The sequence below is a fragment of the Lucilia cuprina genome, chromosome 5 (assembly GCF_022045245.1).
Source record: "Lucilia cuprina isolate Lc7/37 chromosome 5, ASM2204524v1, whole genome shotgun sequence".
In the NCBI taxonomy this organism is placed as follows: domain Eukaryota; kingdom Metazoa; phylum Arthropoda; class Insecta; order Diptera; family Calliphoridae; genus Lucilia; species Lucilia cuprina.
In genome coordinates this window covers 64,488,174-64,507,728 of record NC_060953.1, presented here as the reverse complement: position 1 = coordinate 64,507,728, position 19,555 = coordinate 64,488,174, and the positions used below count along the sequence as shown (strand labels likewise).

The following is a 19,555-nucleotide window of genomic DNA, read 5'->3' as shown; positions in this document are numbered from 1 at the left end:
TTATTTTATATCGTAGATTTTTATACGTATTTTTTTGTAATTTTTTATAAATATGGCAACTTTATGTTTGTTTACCTGTCAAACATTTTGCACGCCGCGTCTTTTTGACAGTTAACCATACGTGAAAAAAGAAGGTTATATTATAGTATTTTAGTAAAATTTTTTCTAAGTGAATTGTTAATATTTTATTTGTTAAATTATAAAAATTAAATTAAAAAAAAATGTGGCCCCGTTTTGGCGTAAAAGTGGGTAATAGCACCCTTTGCATAGCACATGTTAAACCGTCTGATACAAAACCAGATGTCATAGCCAACAAACAAGGAGATCGTGTATCACAAGCATGTTTATTATGGGATGGCTATGAGGAAATTGAGTGTGGTCTAACTGCCAAACAAAAAATGTCCTCCAAACCAAAACAAGCGGTGGCAAACAGTTTTCAGTTTCTTAAAGCTCCCGAAGACATAACGGAGGAATTAAGTACAAAGGCTAGAAAAACGTTACCATGTGAATATGACGCAGACAAGCATACGTTTGTGTTGAAAGCAATACAGCCCGGGAATGACGACGAAGACAAAGAGGTTGTTAAAGAGATTTCAGCATTTGAAGTACAAGTTAAGTTTTTTGAATCGGAACTAGAACTAGCCAGACAATATTACAGTGATGCTACCCAAAAACCTGTTGTTGTCCTTTCCATACCTAGTTACTATCCAGCAAACTCTTGGAATATTTTGGCTCAAGCCGCCGAAAAAGCTGGTTTCCATGTGGCTCAGATAGTGGACGAGCCAACTGCCGCCGTTTTAGCTTACGGTATTGGTGAGGATGCCTCCAACGATGATGCCAAATATGTATTAACTGTTAAATGTGGTGGTCTGTTCTCACATTTTGCGTTGTTCGAAGTTAAGCACGGTCTATATACAAAAATTGAATGCTTCGGCCCATTTCCCATAGGCGGCCAACAGTTCACGGAAGAGTTGGTGAAATTTATCTGCGAAGAATTTCAAAGAAAATACAAATTAGATCCCCATGAAAGTCGTCGATCATTAGCCAAGATCCGTACTGCTGCTGCCAACTGCAAACATATTCTGTCAACTCTACCCTCTACCCAACTGTATATAGATTCTCTTATGGATGGCGTCGACTTTAACAATCAAATGAGTCGTGCTCGCTTTGAGAGTCTCATACAACCAGTTATAAATTCATTTATGCAAATACTGAACGAATGCGTAGAGAAGGCTTTGAAAGATCACCCGGAGATCAAAAAACTCGATAACATTGTTTTATTGGGTGCCACTACTCAAATACCCAAATTACAATCGGCCATCTCCAGCAAATATACCGATGTTGAAATAAATAGTTCCATATCAGCTGATGAGGTCGTAGCTGTGGGTTGTGCACGCCAAACTCTTTACTTGGAAGATAGTGAAAAGCAAGTTTTAGAACAATCGGAAGAATGTGAATGTGTGGCCGAAGAAGTTACCATTTGGCACGGTTCCGCTGAAGATGATGAAGATGCTCAGAAGCTTTTAAATCCTGGAGATGTTTTGCCCAAAACTGTAGTTTTAAACATTAAATTAAAGGACTCATCTCGGGATTCGGAAGTATTCCAATTGCGTTACGGTTCAAAAGTCAATGAGGTACATATCAAGAAGGCTGCCACCAGTATACCTGAAGAGGGCTTTGTACGTCTCGAAGCTGAAATACAAAAGGCGGAAAACAGTGTGCCACTCGTACGATTAAGATGTATATGATTGATCAAAGCATAATGTTAGAAAGGAAGCAACGATTGTTGGAAAGAGAAATAACGCCTTCAGAAATGCTTTTTAGATTTAATTTTTTCTTTTATTAAAAAACAACTAATAAACTTTCGTAAAATACATACAATGCAATAGAAAAACTTCTTTTCTGTAAAAACCCCAAAAATATGACTTTTATTTTACACATGTTTGTAGGTAGTTTTAAAACATTAAAAATCCATTTTTTCTTCATTCATTTGCACAGCTTTTGCCTTTAAACTACTTTCAACTTTACGCAGAAACTCCTCAAATACCACCACACCCTTGAACATACTTGTTTTCTTATAATCCTTTATGCGTAGTTTTTCATCCGTTTCTTCCTTATTTTTAGTTTTTTCATCGAATGCATTGATTTCCTGCAGCAATTGTGCAATGTTCGGCACAGTAGTAGGATTAAATTTACTAGCAGCATTTGCATTAAATGGTACACAAACTTTACCCGTAGCTGGATGTATGCAAAAGGGGGCTTTCAGTAAATGATTAAATCCCTTAGTGACGTTAATATCTAAACGAGGATACAAGCAGGCCAATTGAATTTCTTCAATAATATTTTTTAATCTACGAGACCAGGCGGAGGCAGTCGAATTGCAACGCATTGAGTTGGCATAACGTTTAAAAGCCTCCCAGACATCACGAGCCGGAGCACCATCTTGAAGATTATTAAGTAGAAACTGTTCGGCATCTTTGCGAGCCCCATCGTCAGCAATAAACTGACATAGCTTGCTAATGCCTTTTGGCGAACAAAACAGATTCTGCTCACTCAAAATTATCTCCTCAAACATAGGTTCTATTATCTTAAATGCTCTCTTAATGCTATGATGCATTTTCTCTCCTATATGAACTCTGGGTACATTAACTCCCTCAACCATAACATGTGTAACGACTTGAAAATATTCAGCCACCGCTGATCGCCCTGCTGTATCCAAATGACGAGCATCGTAATCACATACCCAACAATGGACACCACGACGACCGGAAAACACCCATAGTACATGTTCCCAACCAAAATCCTCACGTACTGCAACATCTAGAACACGGGCTGCAACAACCATAAATTTCCAGCATTTTTGGCAAACATCCGCTCCACTACAACAAGTACGCACATCATCATAATCGGTCATATCAATATCAAAGACCAATTCACGTTGTACTGGTGTCATGGCGGCAGCGGAAATGCGATTATTTTTAGGTCTGCAAAAGGAAAAAAATAGAAATTTGTATCTCAGAAATTTTTATTTAGCCCCCTATTACAGAGTATATTTATATCGAAAGTGTTAATTTTACAAAAATAAAAATAATTTGAATTTATTAAATTCCGAAATTTGGTTATTATTAATATGAAAACAAGTAAATTTGGAAATGAAACCACTTTACATTTTTAACAAAAATTGTTGTTTTATAGCTAATTTTAATTAGTTTCTTAGTACCTTAAACTTCGTTTTGTTTCAAAATTTATCGAAGAAAATATTAAAATCGGAAACAAAAATTCAAAAACCCAAGTAGACTTTCTACTGTGTGATATATTTATTCGGTTTAACGAAGTTTTCCTTTTTTTAGAATGGCTTTGACAACATATCATTCGAATGATCGTTAAACCACGAAACCACTGTATTTTAATAAGTACATCTTGTGTTTTATATTAAACCATATAGTAACATTATTTAAAGCTACTTTTAGGTTCTATAAGAATCAGACAATTCCAACTACAATATAACATTTATTAAACAAACAACCTCTTACATATCCATATGCTTAATAATCTATTTTTAAACAAAATACAACCAACCTTGTATTCATAACTGCTCCGATATCAATTTTAAATGGGCATCTGGAACATAATTCCTTTTCCAAATCACTTTGAGTGTCAAAACATAAATAACGTATGTAAATATCGTCGTGTAAAGTAAACGAAATTTCCCGATTAGCAAATATTCCCTCTTCGGCTAAAAATAGAAAGCATAAAAAGAAATAGGATATTTATTATGTTTATGTTATTTTAAGGCTCGTGCATATCAGTCACAGTCATTATAAATAAACAGAGAAAATACCCAAAAACACATGTCCATATACTATTTTTAGTCATTAGTGTTTCTTTTGTTTACTTACATAAACCGTAGGAAAGCCATCTGTAGAATGGTTTGTGAGGAAATAGACGTTTGTAATAGACAGGTAACATATCAGGTAGAAAAGCCGGATCATAGACCGCATCATTTGTTGCTGCTGTTGTTGTCGGCTTTTGTTGTTCCTGCTGGTGATCTGAATTCACTAGTTCGGTGGGATTATCTACTTCCATTTCAGGCATTCTGGGAATATGTATTTAAGTGAAATAAAAGAAAATCTGCAATTGTAGAACATTTAAAAGAAAAATACATAAAAACTATGAATGTGTTTTTACTACTTTGTGCAACATACTAGTTTTATTATTAGACCTCTTTTCTATTAATAAACAAATTGTTGTAAGTTTTAATTTTTTTTTATTAAATTATTTTGGTTTTATGGGTTTTTTTTATGTTAATAAAACATTAAAGAATGACAAAAATATAATATATTATTAAATATATAATTATTTAATCACTGATACTCGATATCTGCACGTACGTATGTAATCGCTTTTAATCGAGTTACTTGTTCGAGTCCTATATGTACTATATGTATCAGTATCTTTTAGCATACTTAAAGAAAAAAAGAAATTATTTTAAGTTAGTATTGTTTTAATTATAATTTTAGACTTTAAAAGGAGTTTTCTTATTTGTTGCTCGCTCCTTCGCTGCTTCTATTTATTACTATTAATATTATGTATATTTATGTTAATAATAATTACATTACATTACTAAACATGGTCATCATGTTTGCGGTAGGATGTTTTTGTTTTCATTATACGAAAATTTCCTCATCCCATGTCGACACAAAATACATACATGAACCTTGTGCTTTCTTTTATTTGATGATTTATTGTAAACCTATTTATTATTCTATATTAATGATATACCAGCAACTTTTCACGCAACTGTCAGGCGTATATCTTGCATTTTATGCTGTTGCCACAAATCTTCGGAGTGTTTGGCGGGACCCGTACTGTAGAGTGTAACCGAAGCGATGTGATTGTTGGGCATAACTTCGAAAATTATGTCCTGATAACCATAACAAAAAGTAGAACCAAAAGGATTAGCAGTATTGGTAGATGAAGCTCTATGCAGAACGACCGGTCTTTCCGAGGGAGCCATGGCAGCGCTTATTTCATTCCACTTGGAATAAGCATTTATTGTAACGGGACTTGTGGGTGTATCTCCGTAGGAAGCACGAGAACCGCTGTCATTAAGAGATCTTTCTGGCTGCAGTTGAAATTGAAATTCACACCTATGATACATGTTGAAGTTAAAGTGTCCCGGATAGTTGGTGTGTAAAATGAACTTCTTGCATGTTTGGGTGCGAGCATCGAACAGAACATCGATACCCAACGTGAAGTAGTTAAAGAATATATCACTGCGTTTGCTTTGAGCTTGACGATTGACATTAGAGGAATGTATTTTCATTTTATCTTCACTTTTGAAGAATATACGATTAGGGGCTCCCAGTTGAGTTGTTACATCCTGACAACTATCACCAAATAATATTTCCTTTGTAAAGCACTGTCTACGTGGTTCCAGAGATCGCCCAGAGCCTTCTGTGAAGAGCTTTAACTTTAAGCCTTTAGTACTGCCTAAGACTGTACGTAATACTGTGACCGACTCCAAGTAGATTTGACGATGATAGCAGGACAAGGGCAAAGGTGGAGTTTTATTCTCTGCTACATTACTGCCTGCATACAAAGACATCTTCGAGACTACAGGCGAAGCTCCACTTAGAAATACCAATGAACCTAAGCCGTGAGCGTAGCCAGCATGCAATTTGCTATCTACCGGAAAGTAGAAACTGAGACCGCGAAAGTGTAAAGCAAATAATTGCTTAGCCGCATCGTAAACGCCCGGATGAGTAGCACCAAATGAATGTTCGATTTGTTCAATCGAGGGTAACACCTCGGGCGAATTAAAATATACACCACCGTACTTTAGTTTCACTAATTTCATGTTGCAAACCTCAATTATCTTTAGGCGTTGGTTGACCGGATCGAAAATCAATCTTAAGCCATCTTGTGGCAAATTGATTATAATATCCACACCCAGGGGATTGGTATCGGAGTACAGAACTTGCACTCCTTTAATAATGCCCACTTGAGATTGTATTATGGCAATAGCTTGAGAGAAATGCATTCCCAAAACGAATTCCCATGCATCACACCCCAAAGAGATTTCAGGCACTATTTCCAAATCCAACATTGTTAAAGGTTGATTTCAAAAGCTGAAATAATACATACACAGCCATCCATACAATGATATTAATAATTTATCACACTCATCTAAAGTCAATACACTTACCTTTTTCTAAAGGTAAAACAAAAAAATAAAGAAACGAAACTAAACAAAACTCTTGGCAGACAGTGGCAGTGTTATGATTAGAATTCTTCTTAAATCTTATCAATTATTTTCTTTGATTTTGCAAGGTCTCCAAATAATAATATTATTTTGTTGATTGACCCTGATATGAGCAAATTTTGTTAATTTTTGTTGCTTTTTTTGTATTGTTTTTGCTTTTCTTTGTTACGGGTCCTCTTCTATTTTTTTAACTGAAACGTAATTATTATTTAATGACTTTTCTCACTAACTTAATTTTGAAATAATTGCCCTTTTCATGTAAAACACTAATTTATTTAGTATGTTACTGTTGTTTAAGCGATTTTTATTACTATTCCTTAAAATTTCGTTATAATAATATGAAAATTTGTTTATGTCGTCTTAATTTTTATTTTTTTCTGTATTTCGTTTTAAATGAAGAAAAAAAGACTCACTAGTAAAATCCACTCATTTGACAACAGAAAACGAAAACAAAGAAAAAATCACTCAAAAGTCAAAATAACTAACAGCTGTTTAATGGTTGTTTTAAAAATGGCTCCCTAACATCAAAACAAAACTTGGTGGTACTTTATAGCAAAGTTGTGCAAATTTTTGGCGCAAAAGTAAATTCATTAAATTACAATATTTCTACTTACTTTTACTAGAATACTAATTAATTTTATGTATATATTGTACACTTTACACAGAATGATTAGATTTTTTGATAAAATTGTTTTTTTATGCTCACGGAATGATAATATTTAGAATAATACGGAGAGCACCTTGTATCGATGCTAAACAACACAAACTTTTGTTAATATAAAACTTGGCAGCACTTACACTTGTGATGAGCAAAGAATTAACTACCCATAAGTACTTTTGGTATTAAGGGGAAAGAAATTTGCTTCAAAAAAATTGTACATAAATCTCTTTCGGATATCGAAGTAGAAATGAAATATATTTTGTTTTATGCCAACAAATGAAAAATTTTAATTTTTAAATAAGAATGTTTTTTTATAATATGCATTAAAGTCCCATCTCGATTTCTTAAAAACTAGACAAGGAAAATATGGTAGGTACTATGTATCTCATACAGGCTGAATGCCTTCAGTAGAAACAGGATTATCACATACTACACAGGAAAACTTTGAATCTGTAGTTATATTAGCGGTCAAACAATAATAACAATAGATATGTTCACAACCCATATAATGGGGTAAAGTGGGACGCTCGCCACAATATACACACGCAGATGAAGGCAAAAGTTTAGGTTTTACTTGTAAAGGCTGCTGCTGGGTATCCACAGGACTTGATGCTGTTTTGAAACTTAATAGACTTTTACCTATACGTTGCAATTTCCGAAAATTTATAATTGGTAAAACCAATCCCAAGATTTCCTAAAATATAAAGACATATGCGATTATAAACGATTGTTATTACATATTTGGTATATAAGAAAATTCTTACCATAAATCCACCCCAAAGTAATTCTCTGGTCAAATATTTATAACCAATATCTCTTCGCTGGTTATGACGTAGACTTACATAGTCTAATCCCAAAAAGAAGTCAATTAATGTGGGCTTTCGACCGGTTTTGAGAAATCTAAAGAAATTTAATACGGATAAAACCAGAGCAGCATTCTCGCCATATTCCAAACATTTATGTAACCATTCAAAACGTCTATTTAGTCTGCGTTCTTCTAAACTCTTGACATAACTCGGTAGAACAGTTAAGCAAAAATGTAAAACCAAACGGGATATTGTTAAACGTTCGGAATCGTAAGCTAAAACCAGCAATTGTTGGCCAAAAGTGGAGCAACGTTTTCCCACCGAGCCAAACCAAAGTGCAGACTGTATAATTAAATCCAATTCAGGTTGTATTCTTACAAACAAAACGGGCTGGTATGCACAAAAATAATACATATTTAATAAATTATTAAACTACACAAATATTTTACAAACTCACCGAAATGGCCTGTAAATTCTCCAAAAGATTATCTCTTATCAGTCGTGTAATATCTTTGTTTAAATTTATGGCATCAATCTGCAAAGTTTTTGAAATAATGTCAATATAATCATTATATTGCACCTTTGGATCTTTACCTGATTTACACGGGGAACATATTGGTTTTTTGTGTCCACTTTGGAATGCATTTCAATGAATTATATTTTGTTCATTAAAAATGGATTGTACTATGCCCAATGATATCAAGGAACACAAACACTGTAATCAAAACAAAATAAAAAAAAATAATTTAACTAGACAGCACTATAAAAATAGCATGTCTGTAAATAAAAAAGCTAATAAAAACTTGACAGCACTCAAGTACAGCTGTTTATATTGTTTGTAAACGAAGAAAAAATAAGGAATAAAAAGTGTAATTTTTGTCAAACAATTAAGAAAAATCATTTAATTTGATTTTTAAACAAAATGAGCTCACCTTCGATTAAGACTAACAATGATACACTCAATAACAAACAACGTAAGTCGACAAAAAGTAATTCTACAACAAAATCAACAAATTTAGACACAAGAGCAGAACTGGCCGATTTGATCAAGAAAAAGGCGGAAACTTCCGTAAGTTTAATATAAATAAAAGAAAATTTGTTTTTTAAAACTATCACTCGCACAAATTTTTAGGAACAACTGGCCAATTTGGAAAGACAAATATATGCATTTGAGGGTTCATATCTTGAGGACACTCAGTTGTGTGGGAATATCATACGAGGTTGGGAAAGATATTTGACTTCGAATAAGGCAACCAATTCCAAAGCCGATAAGCGCAATCGCAAATTTAAAGAAGCCGAACGATTATTTTCCAAATCATCTATAACTTCTATGGCTATATGTAACCGTAAGTAAAAGATAGTACCATTAACAAGCTATATTGTAAAATATGTATCTTATATCTTAATTTAGCTGAAAGAGCCAGTGAATCTGATTCAGTTACTAACGAAGATTCTAGCGACAATCAGATTGCTTTAAACCAAAACACAACTACCGCACACGATGGTACCACATCTATTAAAAGTTCAGGCAAAGAAGAGAAATCTGACCGCGCCTCTACACCGCAAAGGGAACCAATTAAGGAACCCACTACACCCAGTGGCAATACATCAACTAAAAGCAAACTTTCCTCATCAAGTGTAACAGCTAAAAAAGGCGGTCATATTAATAAAAAGATAAGACATCGATGATTTAGGGGTCGGCCGCGGCATCGTTCAACTTACTAATTTGAAAGCCGCGACCTTGCAGGGTAAAGAATATAACGGCCCGCTCAAGAGGTTTAGGTTGAAAAATACAAAACAAATATTTTTCTTCACACAATTATTAATTTTTAATAAGCCTAATTACATATTAATTGTGTAGAATTTTATTCTTTGCTTGTAATCTTACAATTAGTGTTCGAAATAAAGATATAAAGGTAAACAAAATCGTTTATCGTATGTTTAAACTATAAAACCATAAAATAGATGACCAGCATAATAACAACCAACGTAACAAACATACCGCCCAACATTACATACTTATCCTCAACAAATCTTCGTTCAATCAATTTCATTGTATGATTAGACAAACCTAATGTACTACCAATAGCCATCAGACGTTTTTGAGCGCCTTTTAACGTGCTGCGTTGATTTACCAAACTACTGAGTATATTACTGCCTGTTGCAATCATATCATCAACGCCCCGGTGAGCATTACCCAATTGGGTATTGTGTTGTAGAGCATAATCGATATCTAGACATGTTTCAGCACTATTGGGTGCAAATCGATGACTTAATAGCTGTTCACGTTCCGACAATTCCTGTTGTTTACGTTGTCTCTTTTCTCTAAACATTTGCAAACTGCTCTGAAGGTGTCGTACATCATATTTTATTTGATCCACCCGCATTTTTGCGCTCTGTCTTTGTGAGGCCGGCACTTTGTAGAGTAAAACATCTAATCTGTCACAATTGCTGCAACAGTTTCAAATATATTTAATATGGAACACTCAAACGGGTTGTTTTTTGTACTTACGAATTTACTTGGGTTATTTTCATTTGTATCTCATTTTCCACATCATAATTATCGGGTTGTCCAGCAGTCTGTACTAATTTTTGAAAACTTTGCTCAATCTCTTGTAATATTCGATTTGTTTGATGATATAAAGTCTCCATACTTTTTGATATTTCTTTTTAAATATTATTTTTATCCTGATCCAATTTGTTTTCTAATGATGCAAAAAAACATGAAATTGTAGTTGTTTTTTGTTGTGACGTGTGTCATCTAGTCAGAGTCCTGAGTCAACCAAAATTAATAACGGTAACTGTTTATAATTTCCAGTCAGACGTCAAAAACAATTTATATTTATTTAATTGTTTAAAAATTAAACATACGTATTTAAAATTATATATGTTGGAGTTATTCTCATGATAAATTATAATGAATATATTTCTCCAGCGGACGTTTTCATTATAAATCTACAGCTCGGTCTAGGATTGTCTGGCAATATTATATATGTAGAGCTACCATAAAGTCTGGTAACTTGGCAATTTGCGGATTTTAATAAACTACTTGGCAACTCGTACTTGGTGGCCATTTTTGCAATCGTCGTCGGTCGTATCAAATTGGGTTTCGTATTTTAATCAGAAAAATATTTTTATTTTTCATTTAATACATATTTTGGAAATTTTTCATAAAATAAATCTTTCACAACTCCTTTTACATTTAAGGAGTTTTAAATATTCGAAAAAATATAGTTACAATTTCAAAAAGTTGACGTCATAAGTTTTTTCTTCTGTACCAAACGAAATTTGTTCTTGTGTTTGCTCGCACCACAAGTAAAAAACGTCGCAATAATTCGTAATTTTTACGAAAAAAAAACAAAAACTCATAAATTTTACATTATTTTTGCAATTATAAAATTTTTATTAAATATTAACAAGGAGAAATAATTTTCTTTGGGTAAAATTTGTAAACATGGCTCAGTAAAAATGTCTAAATTAAAATTAAATAAAGTTACAAGACCTCCATGTGGAGACAAAGTTCGTCGCATTAAATCTTCGAAATCGAAGAGGGCAAGTGGTAGTAGAAAAATTTCTAAGGATTCTTTAAAATTTCATCAGTGTCACCAGTTGGAAACTGTTCAGCTGATTTCTTTATCTTCTATCTATTTATATAATAAGTACAACAACAATAACCAAAATGGACAAGGACAACAAGAAACAAAATTATTCTTCAAGAACTGGCAATACGAGAACATCCAATCAAACAACTGATTCAAATTATCAAAAATCATCTTCTGGTGAGTATTTATCTACTTGCATTTGATTTTATGTATATTTCTTTTTGCTAAGTAATATATGTACGTAATAATTGAAGATATACAAACAAATAAACATTGGCCAAAAAATTCACGTCGTCGTGAAAACCCCTCAACATCGGCACGTAATAACAACAGCAGTAATAGTAAACAACAACAATCAGCAAAAGTACGTCCGAATGTGGACAAAAGACCACGTGCCCGAGGCTATAATGGGTACAACAACAACAACTCTGGTGGCTCTTATCGTAGCTCTAACGAAAATCACTTTACTTCCGGCACCGGATTAGGGTTTGGGGATACAACGTTCTTTGGAGCAGCTATAGAACGTTTTGAGCCCAACGATTATGAGCTAAATTCCGTTTATGCTCCCGGCAGCAAGAAACAGAATTTAAATCATTTATTGAATTTTTACTATACTCCACGTGAAGTGGACTATTATGATGGTGTTAACGGCGCTGGTAATGGTGGTAGCGGCAATGGCTATAGCCAACGTCATGGTCATGTCAAAAGGCATAAATACAATAAAGAACAGTTTTTACAAGCAAAGTAAGTATAATAGATAATGATTTTTCAAAGAAACGATATCGATGTATTGCTTCCTCTTGTTTCCAGCTTTCAATTTGTTATAAAATCATCGGCAAAACGTAAAACCGATGACTCGCCAGATACTCTCATCGATTGGTCTTTAATCGAACAGATCAATATACAGACACCCGATGAACCACAGTGTCCCATATGCTTATATCCACCAGTGGCTGCTAAAGTAACACGTTGTGGTCATGTATATTGCTGGCCTTGTGTTTTACACTATCTCTCTCTAAGTGACAAGACCTGGCGTAAATGTCCCATATGTTATGATGCTATACATGTGGGTGATTTGAAAAGTGCTTCTATTGTTCAACAGCAAGCCTTCAATGCTAACTCTAGCATAACCTTCCGTTTGATGCGACGCAAAAAGGGTTCTTTATTCATAGAACAATATGATGGCGATAAAAATGAAGAAAACATCGAAAAATATCCATATGTCAGTAGTCCCTTGAAAGAAAAACTATTCTCAAAATTCATATTGGCAAAACGTAGTGATGTAGCTGATATTTTGTCGCGTGAACAAAGGGAACTACTGACAGATGTGGATGAGTCTTGTCCAGAATATGTATTCATTCAACAAGCCCTTGAATTGCTAAAAGAACGAACAGAATTACTGGGTGACATCGAACTAAAGGATGAGGAAAAATATAAATCAGAAGAAATTACTGAAAACATTGAGGAAGCAGACAAATTTGAAGTAATTGCACAAGTAGAGCACAATAAAAATAATATGGAACTTGCAGAACTTCAAGCTGATGATGTCCTAAAGGAAACTGAGGAAACTACGGACTCCAACAATGAGGCTTTAAATAAACATGAAATCAATGTTGAAGAAGAAACTTCAGAATCGTCTTCTAATACTGATACTATTTCATATACTCAAACGGCAAATGCTCAAAAGTCATCGCCAAATAAATTTTATTATTTTTATCAATCAGAGGATGGTCAAAATATTTACCTTCATCCATTAAATGTGAAAATGTTGCAGGCTTGTTATGGCAGCTTGGCCGATGCACCTTCTGTTATTAGTGCTCGAATTATACAAAAGGAACAGCATTCAATGGATGAAGATCATCGTCGTAAATTTACCTGTTTAGGTCACTTACCTTTGACTTGCCAATTTGCTGTAGTGGAAATTGAATTGCAGCCACCTTATGTCACTGAGGACATAATACAGGCCTTTAAGGGCGATATATTGTTTCGCAAAAAGGAACGTCAACGCCGTGCTAGAGAAGAACGGGAACGTGAGAAACACATAAATGCCATAAATGAGCGGCAGATGGGAAAACTTGTAGCTAGTACAGCTAATATAAATATAACATCGTCTCATGAATTTCCAACGGTAAGTTGTAACATTTTAGATTTTTCGGTAACAGCTAATGATTATATTTTTGTTATGGTAGTGTGGTTTTGAGGAATCTCTAGTGCCCGCTAGCGACCTGGATATGATCGATAATGTTCCCTCAACTTCTAAAGGCGGACGCACTAAAACTATTAGCACCAGTAGTGCTGGCAGTAGTAGCTACTCTGCTATTGCTTTACACTGCAAAAAGGAACATACACCTTGGTCTAATCTAAATGCAGCTCAAATAAAACCAACTTCAGCTGCTGCTGCTGGCAGTCAGTTAACAACTGATGATGGCGAGACTTCCATTTTGAATACTATACAAACTAATTTAGGCGATGTTTTGGCTCAAGCCTTATCGCAAAAGAAGGAAAGAAAATCTACAACAAAAGCCAATGAATCAAACAACAATAGCAACTCAAATGCCACTGGTGGTAATAAGAAATCGAAAAAATCTAAGAAAATGCTTCCTCTATATTCTACCGGCATGAATTTTGGTGGTAATAACTAAAGCAGAAATTAATCTTTTATTTTAGTTTGTTTTTAAAAAATTGAGTTTTATTTTAAGACACCTAACCATATAGTAGTACATATAGGCTAAACTGGTGAGAAATAAACGCACTCACAAAACTTCAAATTTTCTTCGCAAAATTGCGATGATATTAGCACTTAATACTACTATATGCACCTAACTATAGTTTCGTTTTTTTTTTTTGTTTGTTTGTGAAGTGATTTAAGAAATCATTCAAATATTATTTAACCATTATATTATTGAAATTGCAATTAATAATTTACAAAATACTTAATAAAGCATACAATTATTAATATATCCCCACTGAAAAGAGTTTTATTTTGAAATGATTAAGTAATAAGCAACGATACTGACAAGAGTTAAACAACAAAATATAAATTATGAAGCATACTTTCAGGCTTAACAAAAATTCTTAAGAACTTGCCTAATTTAGGTAGTATGCTATGTATACACGGTTATTAGATCTTACAACGTTGGCAGCAAAATGTGCAGAAAACGTAATGCTTTTTCTGACAAAGTTGTAAAAGAAAAATTCTAAGTTCAGACAATTGTTAAACATTTTACTGACAACGTTGAAAGATCTGACAACCGTGTATCACGGCTTGTAGCAAAGATACATATGAATGTCTCTAAGAGCGGGTTTTTGAGTTGGCCATCATATGCCAATTATTAATTAGATTAGTTAATCTTAAAATAAATTGATTCTGATAGTAATCCCCTATGATGTGTTTGAGTACAAGATTAAACTTCACTGTCACTGTTTGTTATCAAAACAATGGATGTTTTATAAAAAAAAAGAAGACAATTGCAAATTTAATGAAAACTTAAATTTAAAACACAATAAAATCCACCATTTAATGTTTATTTTTGTTAAAATTGTAATAAGTATCAGCTGTTTACACTTTTGTATTTCATGCTCGTGGTTTAAACCAACTCCATTAATTTAAATTTAATACCTAGGCCTTCACCTAAAGATTGTCCCTTAGTTTTGGTTTTTATTTAAAACCAAAAGTATTGGGAATCAATGAAGACGACGGTCTATTTGAAAATGACGATAAAGATTTTGATAATCAAGGATATTTACAGGAAGTAAATAATACTTCCAGTAGTTTAGATAGAAATTCTATTGGTTCTATTTCTAAGACTGAAAAAAGGAAAGGGAAAAAGTTGAGGTGTATGGGGGGGATAATAGCGGCAAAGAAAAGGACATCTTAAACTGACGAAAGAAATTTCCACAATTACTTAATAAAAGCAAAAGAATAAAATTGAAAATTTAAGTTCAGACCTTTTGGATATAGAATCATTGCCTAGTATAGATATGAGAAAGATAAAGAAACTTAAGAAAAATTAATTTGAATCAAAGATCGCATATATCAAAAACTCCCACATCACACACACACAGAAATCGTCCGAAGACACAACTTGTGTAAACTAATGGATATTTTTACACTAAAATCACATTGACCAACTGATTTTGGTTTATGTTGTTTAATACCTCGGTTCACATGATGCAATTATTCTTAATTCACGCTTCCATTTATCAATCAATCAGCTGTTGTTGTTGCTGTAACAGGTGGGCTGTAACTGGATGTTCTTCCCTAGGGAAAAACTTCGGGTTGATACAGCTGTTGCTAAGCTGTTGCCCGATTGAGAACCGGAGCGGAGATCCAATTGTCGTGGGAACGTAATTAGCTGTTTGTTTTCAATGCTTGGAGACAAATTAAAAAAGAAGCAAATAAATAGAAATCATTCAGAAATCAGTCATTCAGAATCCGAATAAAGTATGTAATTCAACTGATGATTCATGGTATATGGTTCACCTGCTGGAAAGGAAAAATTGTAAATATACACTTTTTAAGGTTACTCCCCTGACCATTTTTAGTTAAAAAAATAAAACACTGTATTTCATTTAAAATTAAATTCAATTTGTATAAGAATTTGTCTTTTTTTATTGAATTTCAAAGCAAGTCCAAAATATATTACAAAATATTCATGTTCTTTCTCAATTGGTTTTTGTATATGTAGTTGATTTTGTTACTTTTTATTAATGAATTTTCAAAGGGAATTTTGTTTTGTAATTAAAAAAAATTCTCATAATAATGAGATTTCAATACATTCATTGTTTTATTAAAACTATTTACACAAACGTCGTAGCCATGCTTGTTGTGGTTGTTTTTTTTTTTTTTTCAAATACATAAATTTTAATATTAATTTACTTAAGAAATGATAATTTCTTATTTTATAGCTCTTGAACAACAGCATGGCTGCTAGTAAGTAGTATGTTTCTTATATTTAAATAAACAAATTATAAAAAATATATATAGGAAACGATTTTAACAAATAATAGTTTAAGAGCAACATGAAATCTGTAAAATTGTTTATAAGTAAATTATAATTAAATTAAATTATAAATAAAGGAAAAAATTATAATAAATTAAAAAAATATTTAGAAATATACTAAGATTAAAAAGGGAAGCAGAAAAATTAAGATTTACAAAAAAAAAAAAAAAAACTAATAATGCATTTGCTAATAAAAAAATCTATAAAATACAAATAGAATTAAAAGGATTTTCAGCTAAAAGCGTATAAAATGTTAAATTTTTAAGTTGTAGTTGTAGGCCTTTTTCTAAATTTTTAAAAATACCTTTTGCAATTGTTTCTTTTAAAACATGATTTGTATTTTATAAATACAATACTCACATACATAACAATATCCAATAACTATTCATTTTAAACATTCTATGTGTTCAATACAAATTACAAATTAAAGTAATTTGTAATTTAAATGGTATGATGATGAGGTGGAGTAATAATAGTAGTAGAAGTAGTAATTAGGTAGTGTTTGTTTGTGTGAATATTTTCATTTTCTAAATAAATAACGACGATGAGTTAGTTCTTTAAAAAAAGGCATATGTTATATTATATTTAAATATTTTAAATAGATTGGTTAAATTTTGTTTAAACTCTCTTATTCAATAAAGATTTGCTTCTTCTTCTTTTGTTGTTTACCATTATTATAATTAAAACTTCTTAAATGTTGCTTGTTTCTTATACCCGCTACAGTACAATAATTATAAGTGTTTCTACACAATTATGTATGTATGTATGTTTGTTTCTTTGTTTGTTTTGTTAAGCAGCCATCCATTTATAATGGTATAATAGTTTTTAAACAATTTAATTACTTCTACGCTCAAATTCTACATCATCATCATCATCGTCTTCGTCCGGCGAATACTGATCATTTCTACGTAACGTTGTTGGACTATCGACGACACGTCGATGATAAGTACGTCTACCACGCGGTGAATGTTCCATATGAATATTTACCTCAGGACCATTATCACTTGATCCCCTTGATGCAACACCATCATCATCGAGAGCCTCATCATCTTCATCATCGTCAAAGTCGATGTAATCACCATTTACTGAACCACTTGGACTACCAGGTGGACTGAGGGCTTGTATTAATTTTCCCTTCGATTCGTTCCACAAATGATTAAGACGTTCACGTCCGAACAGTAATAGGAAAGCGTCAATAAATTCACGTGATTTTTCTTCCCATTTTGTTATGATATCACCCTTGACTTTAGTCAATTCACGACGTCCACGATCTTTAAGTTCGTCCATTTTATTTTGTAAACGGAATTTCTTTTCGGATAGAAATGATACATTCAAATCTTTAGCCGAATAGCCACGAGCTAAATTACGACGTACATACAAATCGTAATCTTTAACAATACGAGCAACAATATCTGACGTAGAGACGCCTGGAAATACGAGAAAAATTGGACTTTTTTATTCATTTTTTTAAATACAATTTTCTTTAATCTCTTACCTTCAGTACGTTCTGTTGCCACAAACATGCCTTTAGCCTTTAACCAACCATAAATATCATCAACTCCATCGCCGGTATATGGAATGTCATCATGAGCAACAAAATCAATTTTGTTTGAAGTAATAAAATCATCATTCAAAGTCCAAGGAGCATTTGGAATAATCTGTTAAAGAAAATTGTTAAATGAAACCTAAATTTAATTGTAAATTATAGCTATTTACCTCATCAACATAACGACAATGACGTACGCCTTCATAGCGTTCAAAATCATTCATAACTGTGCGTCCCTTCATTTCATGGGTGAGTTCATCATTGCAAATACCCACAATCAAATAGACATTAGGGAAAATATTTTTAGCCTGTAATTATAAAAAAAGATAATTAAAAAATAATAATAATAATAATAATAATAATAATAATAATAATAATAATTGTATAATGAAGATGATATTTTCTCATTTCTGTGTAATTTACCTGCATTAATTGTCTAGCATGACCTTGATGGAATAAATCATAGATACCATCAGCATAAACACGTACTCTTCTAGAGGTTTGACCGCTGCGGGCCATTTGATACGTTATCTTATAGTTATAATCACAGCGATCACGTTCACGTACAGCCTCTTCATCGGTGGAAAATGGTGCAGGTTTGCAAATAGTCTAAAAATACACAAGCACATAACAGTTAATAAAAGATAAATGGTAATTTTTACTATTTGCTGTATTAAATATAAAGTTATTACGTATTCTTTAAAATCCATGTGTAAGGGCAACATTTTTACAACCGCCATTTTGTTTCGTGTACTTTTAATTGAAAAATTCTATTAATAAAAAAATGTTTTGATAAAAAATAACTTGTAATAAAACGCTTTGCTGTTTTTTCGATGACGGTTCAAATTTTATAATTTTGCTTCAATTGACAAATTTTTATTCCATTACTATGTTGTTTTTTAATTTTATTATTTTTTATGAAATCTCGGAAGCTACTACAGTGTTACTCGTTGAAGTTCCTTTGGATAAATGACTAGATTTTTGATTTTGCAAATTTGTTTTACTTGTACCCTCAATATGTACATAATGCTTCATCAGTTATTGTTCATTTACGAATAAAACTACTACTGCTACCACTACTATCGTGATGTTTGTTTTTTTTTTGTCCAGTAAATTGAGTCTTCCTCTATGTTTGTTTCAATTAAAAGAAATTGGTCTTCTTTATAAAAAAAAACCGCTACGTTATATATCTAGTATATAAAATTGAATACATAGTAAGCCGGCTATTCGGCTTTAAGAATCAAGTGACGAACTATTCTTTATATTGATAATTTATTGAAAATATATAATAATACCACCAAAACAAAGCAACCATCAACAACAGGGCTATTAAGTAGTGTTCAGTGGGTTTAATGAATATGAGTGTGTATTGTTTTAATTTACCAAAACGAAACCAATTGGATAGAATATTTGAGTGTTAAATAATTTTTGATTAAAGGAAAGAAATGAACCAGCACATAAGGGTATTACAGTAAAATTAAAAAAAAAAATAAATTCAAAAATAAATTGCTGTAAAATAAAATAAGTTGGTTCTTTGAAACGACAAAGGAAAAAAATTACTATATAATCTATCTTTCTATCTATCTATCTATCTATCTATCTATCTATCTATCTATCTATCTATCTATCTATCTATCTATCTATCTATCTATCTATCTATCTATCTATCTAT

At 32.4% G+C, this 19,555-nt stretch overlaps 8 protein-coding genes across 10 annotated transcripts in view; 3 read left to right on the top strand and 5 right to left on the bottom strand.

Moving 5' to 3' along the window:
- Positions 1-79: 79 nt before the first annotated feature.
- On the top strand, positions 80-1,920 carry LOC111677066 (heat shock 70 kDa protein 14). Its single transcript, XM_023438115.2, has one exon. It carries the CDS (start codon positions 222-224, stop codon positions 1,746-1,748), a length of 1,527 nt encoding a protein of 508 aa, XP_023293883.2. The 5' UTR covers positions 80-221; the 3' UTR covers positions 1,749-1,920.
- LOC111677067 (DNA primase small subunit) lies at positions 1,815-7,041 on the bottom strand. Of its 2 annotated transcripts, none has more exons than XM_023438116.2 (4): positions 6,880-7,041; positions 3,900-4,131; positions 3,580-3,736; positions 1,815-2,984 (listed from the first exon to the last, which is right to left on the bottom strand). In XM_023438116.2, exons 2-4 carry the CDS (start codon positions 4,093-4,095, stop codon positions 1,964-1,966), a joined length of 1,374 nt encoding a protein of 457 aa, XP_023293884.2. In that variant the 5' UTR covers positions 4,096-4,131; positions 6,880-7,041; the 3' UTR covers positions 1,815-1,963. The 2 variants fall into 2 exon arrangements, with proteins under 2 accessions (XP_023293884.2, XP_046807984.1); XM_046952028.1 differs by lacking the exon at positions 6,880-7,041 and adding an exon at positions 6,679-6,768.
- Positions 4,251-6,664, bottom strand: LOC111677068 (PHAF1 protein CG7083). Its single transcript, XM_023438117.2, has 2 exons — positions 6,209-6,664; positions 4,251-6,131 (listed from the first exon to the last, which is right to left on the bottom strand). The coding sequence occupies exon 2, from the start codon at positions 6,107-6,109 to the stop codon at positions 4,793-4,795; it is 1,317 nt and encodes a 438-aa protein (XP_023293885.2). The 5' UTR covers positions 6,110-6,131; positions 6,209-6,664; the 3' UTR covers positions 4,251-4,792.
- A 175-nt stretch (positions 7,042-7,216) lies between the features above and the next one.
- LOC111677083 (peroxisome biogenesis factor 2) lies at positions 7,217-8,475 on the bottom strand. The gene is made up of 4 exons (XM_023438136.2): positions 8,327-8,475; positions 8,190-8,267; positions 7,691-8,122; positions 7,217-7,620 (listed from the first exon to the last, which is right to left on the bottom strand). The coding sequence occupies exons 1-4, from the start codon at positions 8,375-8,377 to the stop codon at positions 7,312-7,314; spliced, it is 870 nt and encodes a 289-aa protein (XP_023293904.2). The 5' UTR covers positions 8,378-8,475; the 3' UTR covers positions 7,217-7,311.
- Positions 8,476-8,544: 69 nt separating this feature from the next.
- On the top strand, positions 8,545-9,658 carry LOC111677077 (chromatin modification-related protein MEAF6). The gene is made up of 3 exons (XM_023438128.2): positions 8,545-8,801; positions 8,865-9,078; positions 9,144-9,658. Exons 1-3 carry the CDS (start codon positions 8,655-8,657, stop codon positions 9,419-9,421), a joined length of 639 nt encoding a protein of 212 aa, XP_023293896.1. The 5' UTR covers positions 8,545-8,654; the 3' UTR covers positions 9,422-9,658.
- LOC111677076 (probable Golgi SNAP receptor complex member 2) lies at positions 9,539-10,514 on the bottom strand. The gene is made up of 2 exons (XM_023438127.2): positions 10,245-10,514; positions 9,539-10,183 (listed from the first exon to the last, which is right to left on the bottom strand). Exons 1-2 carry the CDS (start codon positions 10,382-10,384, stop codon positions 9,679-9,681), a joined length of 645 nt encoding a protein of 214 aa, XP_023293895.1. The 5' UTR covers positions 10,385-10,514; the 3' UTR covers positions 9,539-9,678.
- Positions 10,515-10,803: 289 nt separating this feature from the next.
- On the top strand, positions 10,804-14,300 carry LOC111677062 (RING finger protein 10). Its single transcript, XM_023438110.2, has 4 exons — positions 10,804-11,511; positions 11,589-12,078; positions 12,145-13,462; positions 13,524-14,300. Exons 1-4 carry the CDS (start codon positions 11,412-11,414, stop codon positions 13,974-13,976), a joined length of 2,361 nt encoding a protein of 786 aa, XP_023293878.2. The 5' UTR covers positions 10,804-11,411; the 3' UTR covers positions 13,977-14,300.
- A 1,608-nt stretch (positions 14,301-15,908) lies between these two features.
- LOC111677064 (choline-phosphate cytidylyltransferase A) overlaps positions 15,909-19,555 on the bottom strand; it is an 18,189-nt gene continuing 14,542 nt past the window's right edge. The window contains exons 1-5 of one of the 2 annotated variants that reach the window (XM_023438112.2): positions 18,576-18,819; positions 18,307-18,492; positions 18,054-18,191; positions 17,833-17,995; positions 15,909-17,764 (exon numbers count right to left, since the gene is read on the bottom strand). In XM_023438112.2, coding sequence (XP_023293880.2) covers positions 17,172-17,764; positions 17,833-17,995; positions 18,054-18,191; positions 18,307-18,492; positions 18,576-18,623 — 1,128 coding nt within the window. In that variant the 5' untranslated portion in view covers positions 18,624-18,819 and the 3' untranslated portion in view covers positions 15,909-17,171. Of the gene's footprint in view, positions 17,765-17,832; positions 17,996-18,053; positions 18,192-18,306; positions 18,493-18,575; positions 18,820-19,555 lie in introns of those variants that run through there. The other variant, XM_046952984.1, reaches the window with a different exon arrangement.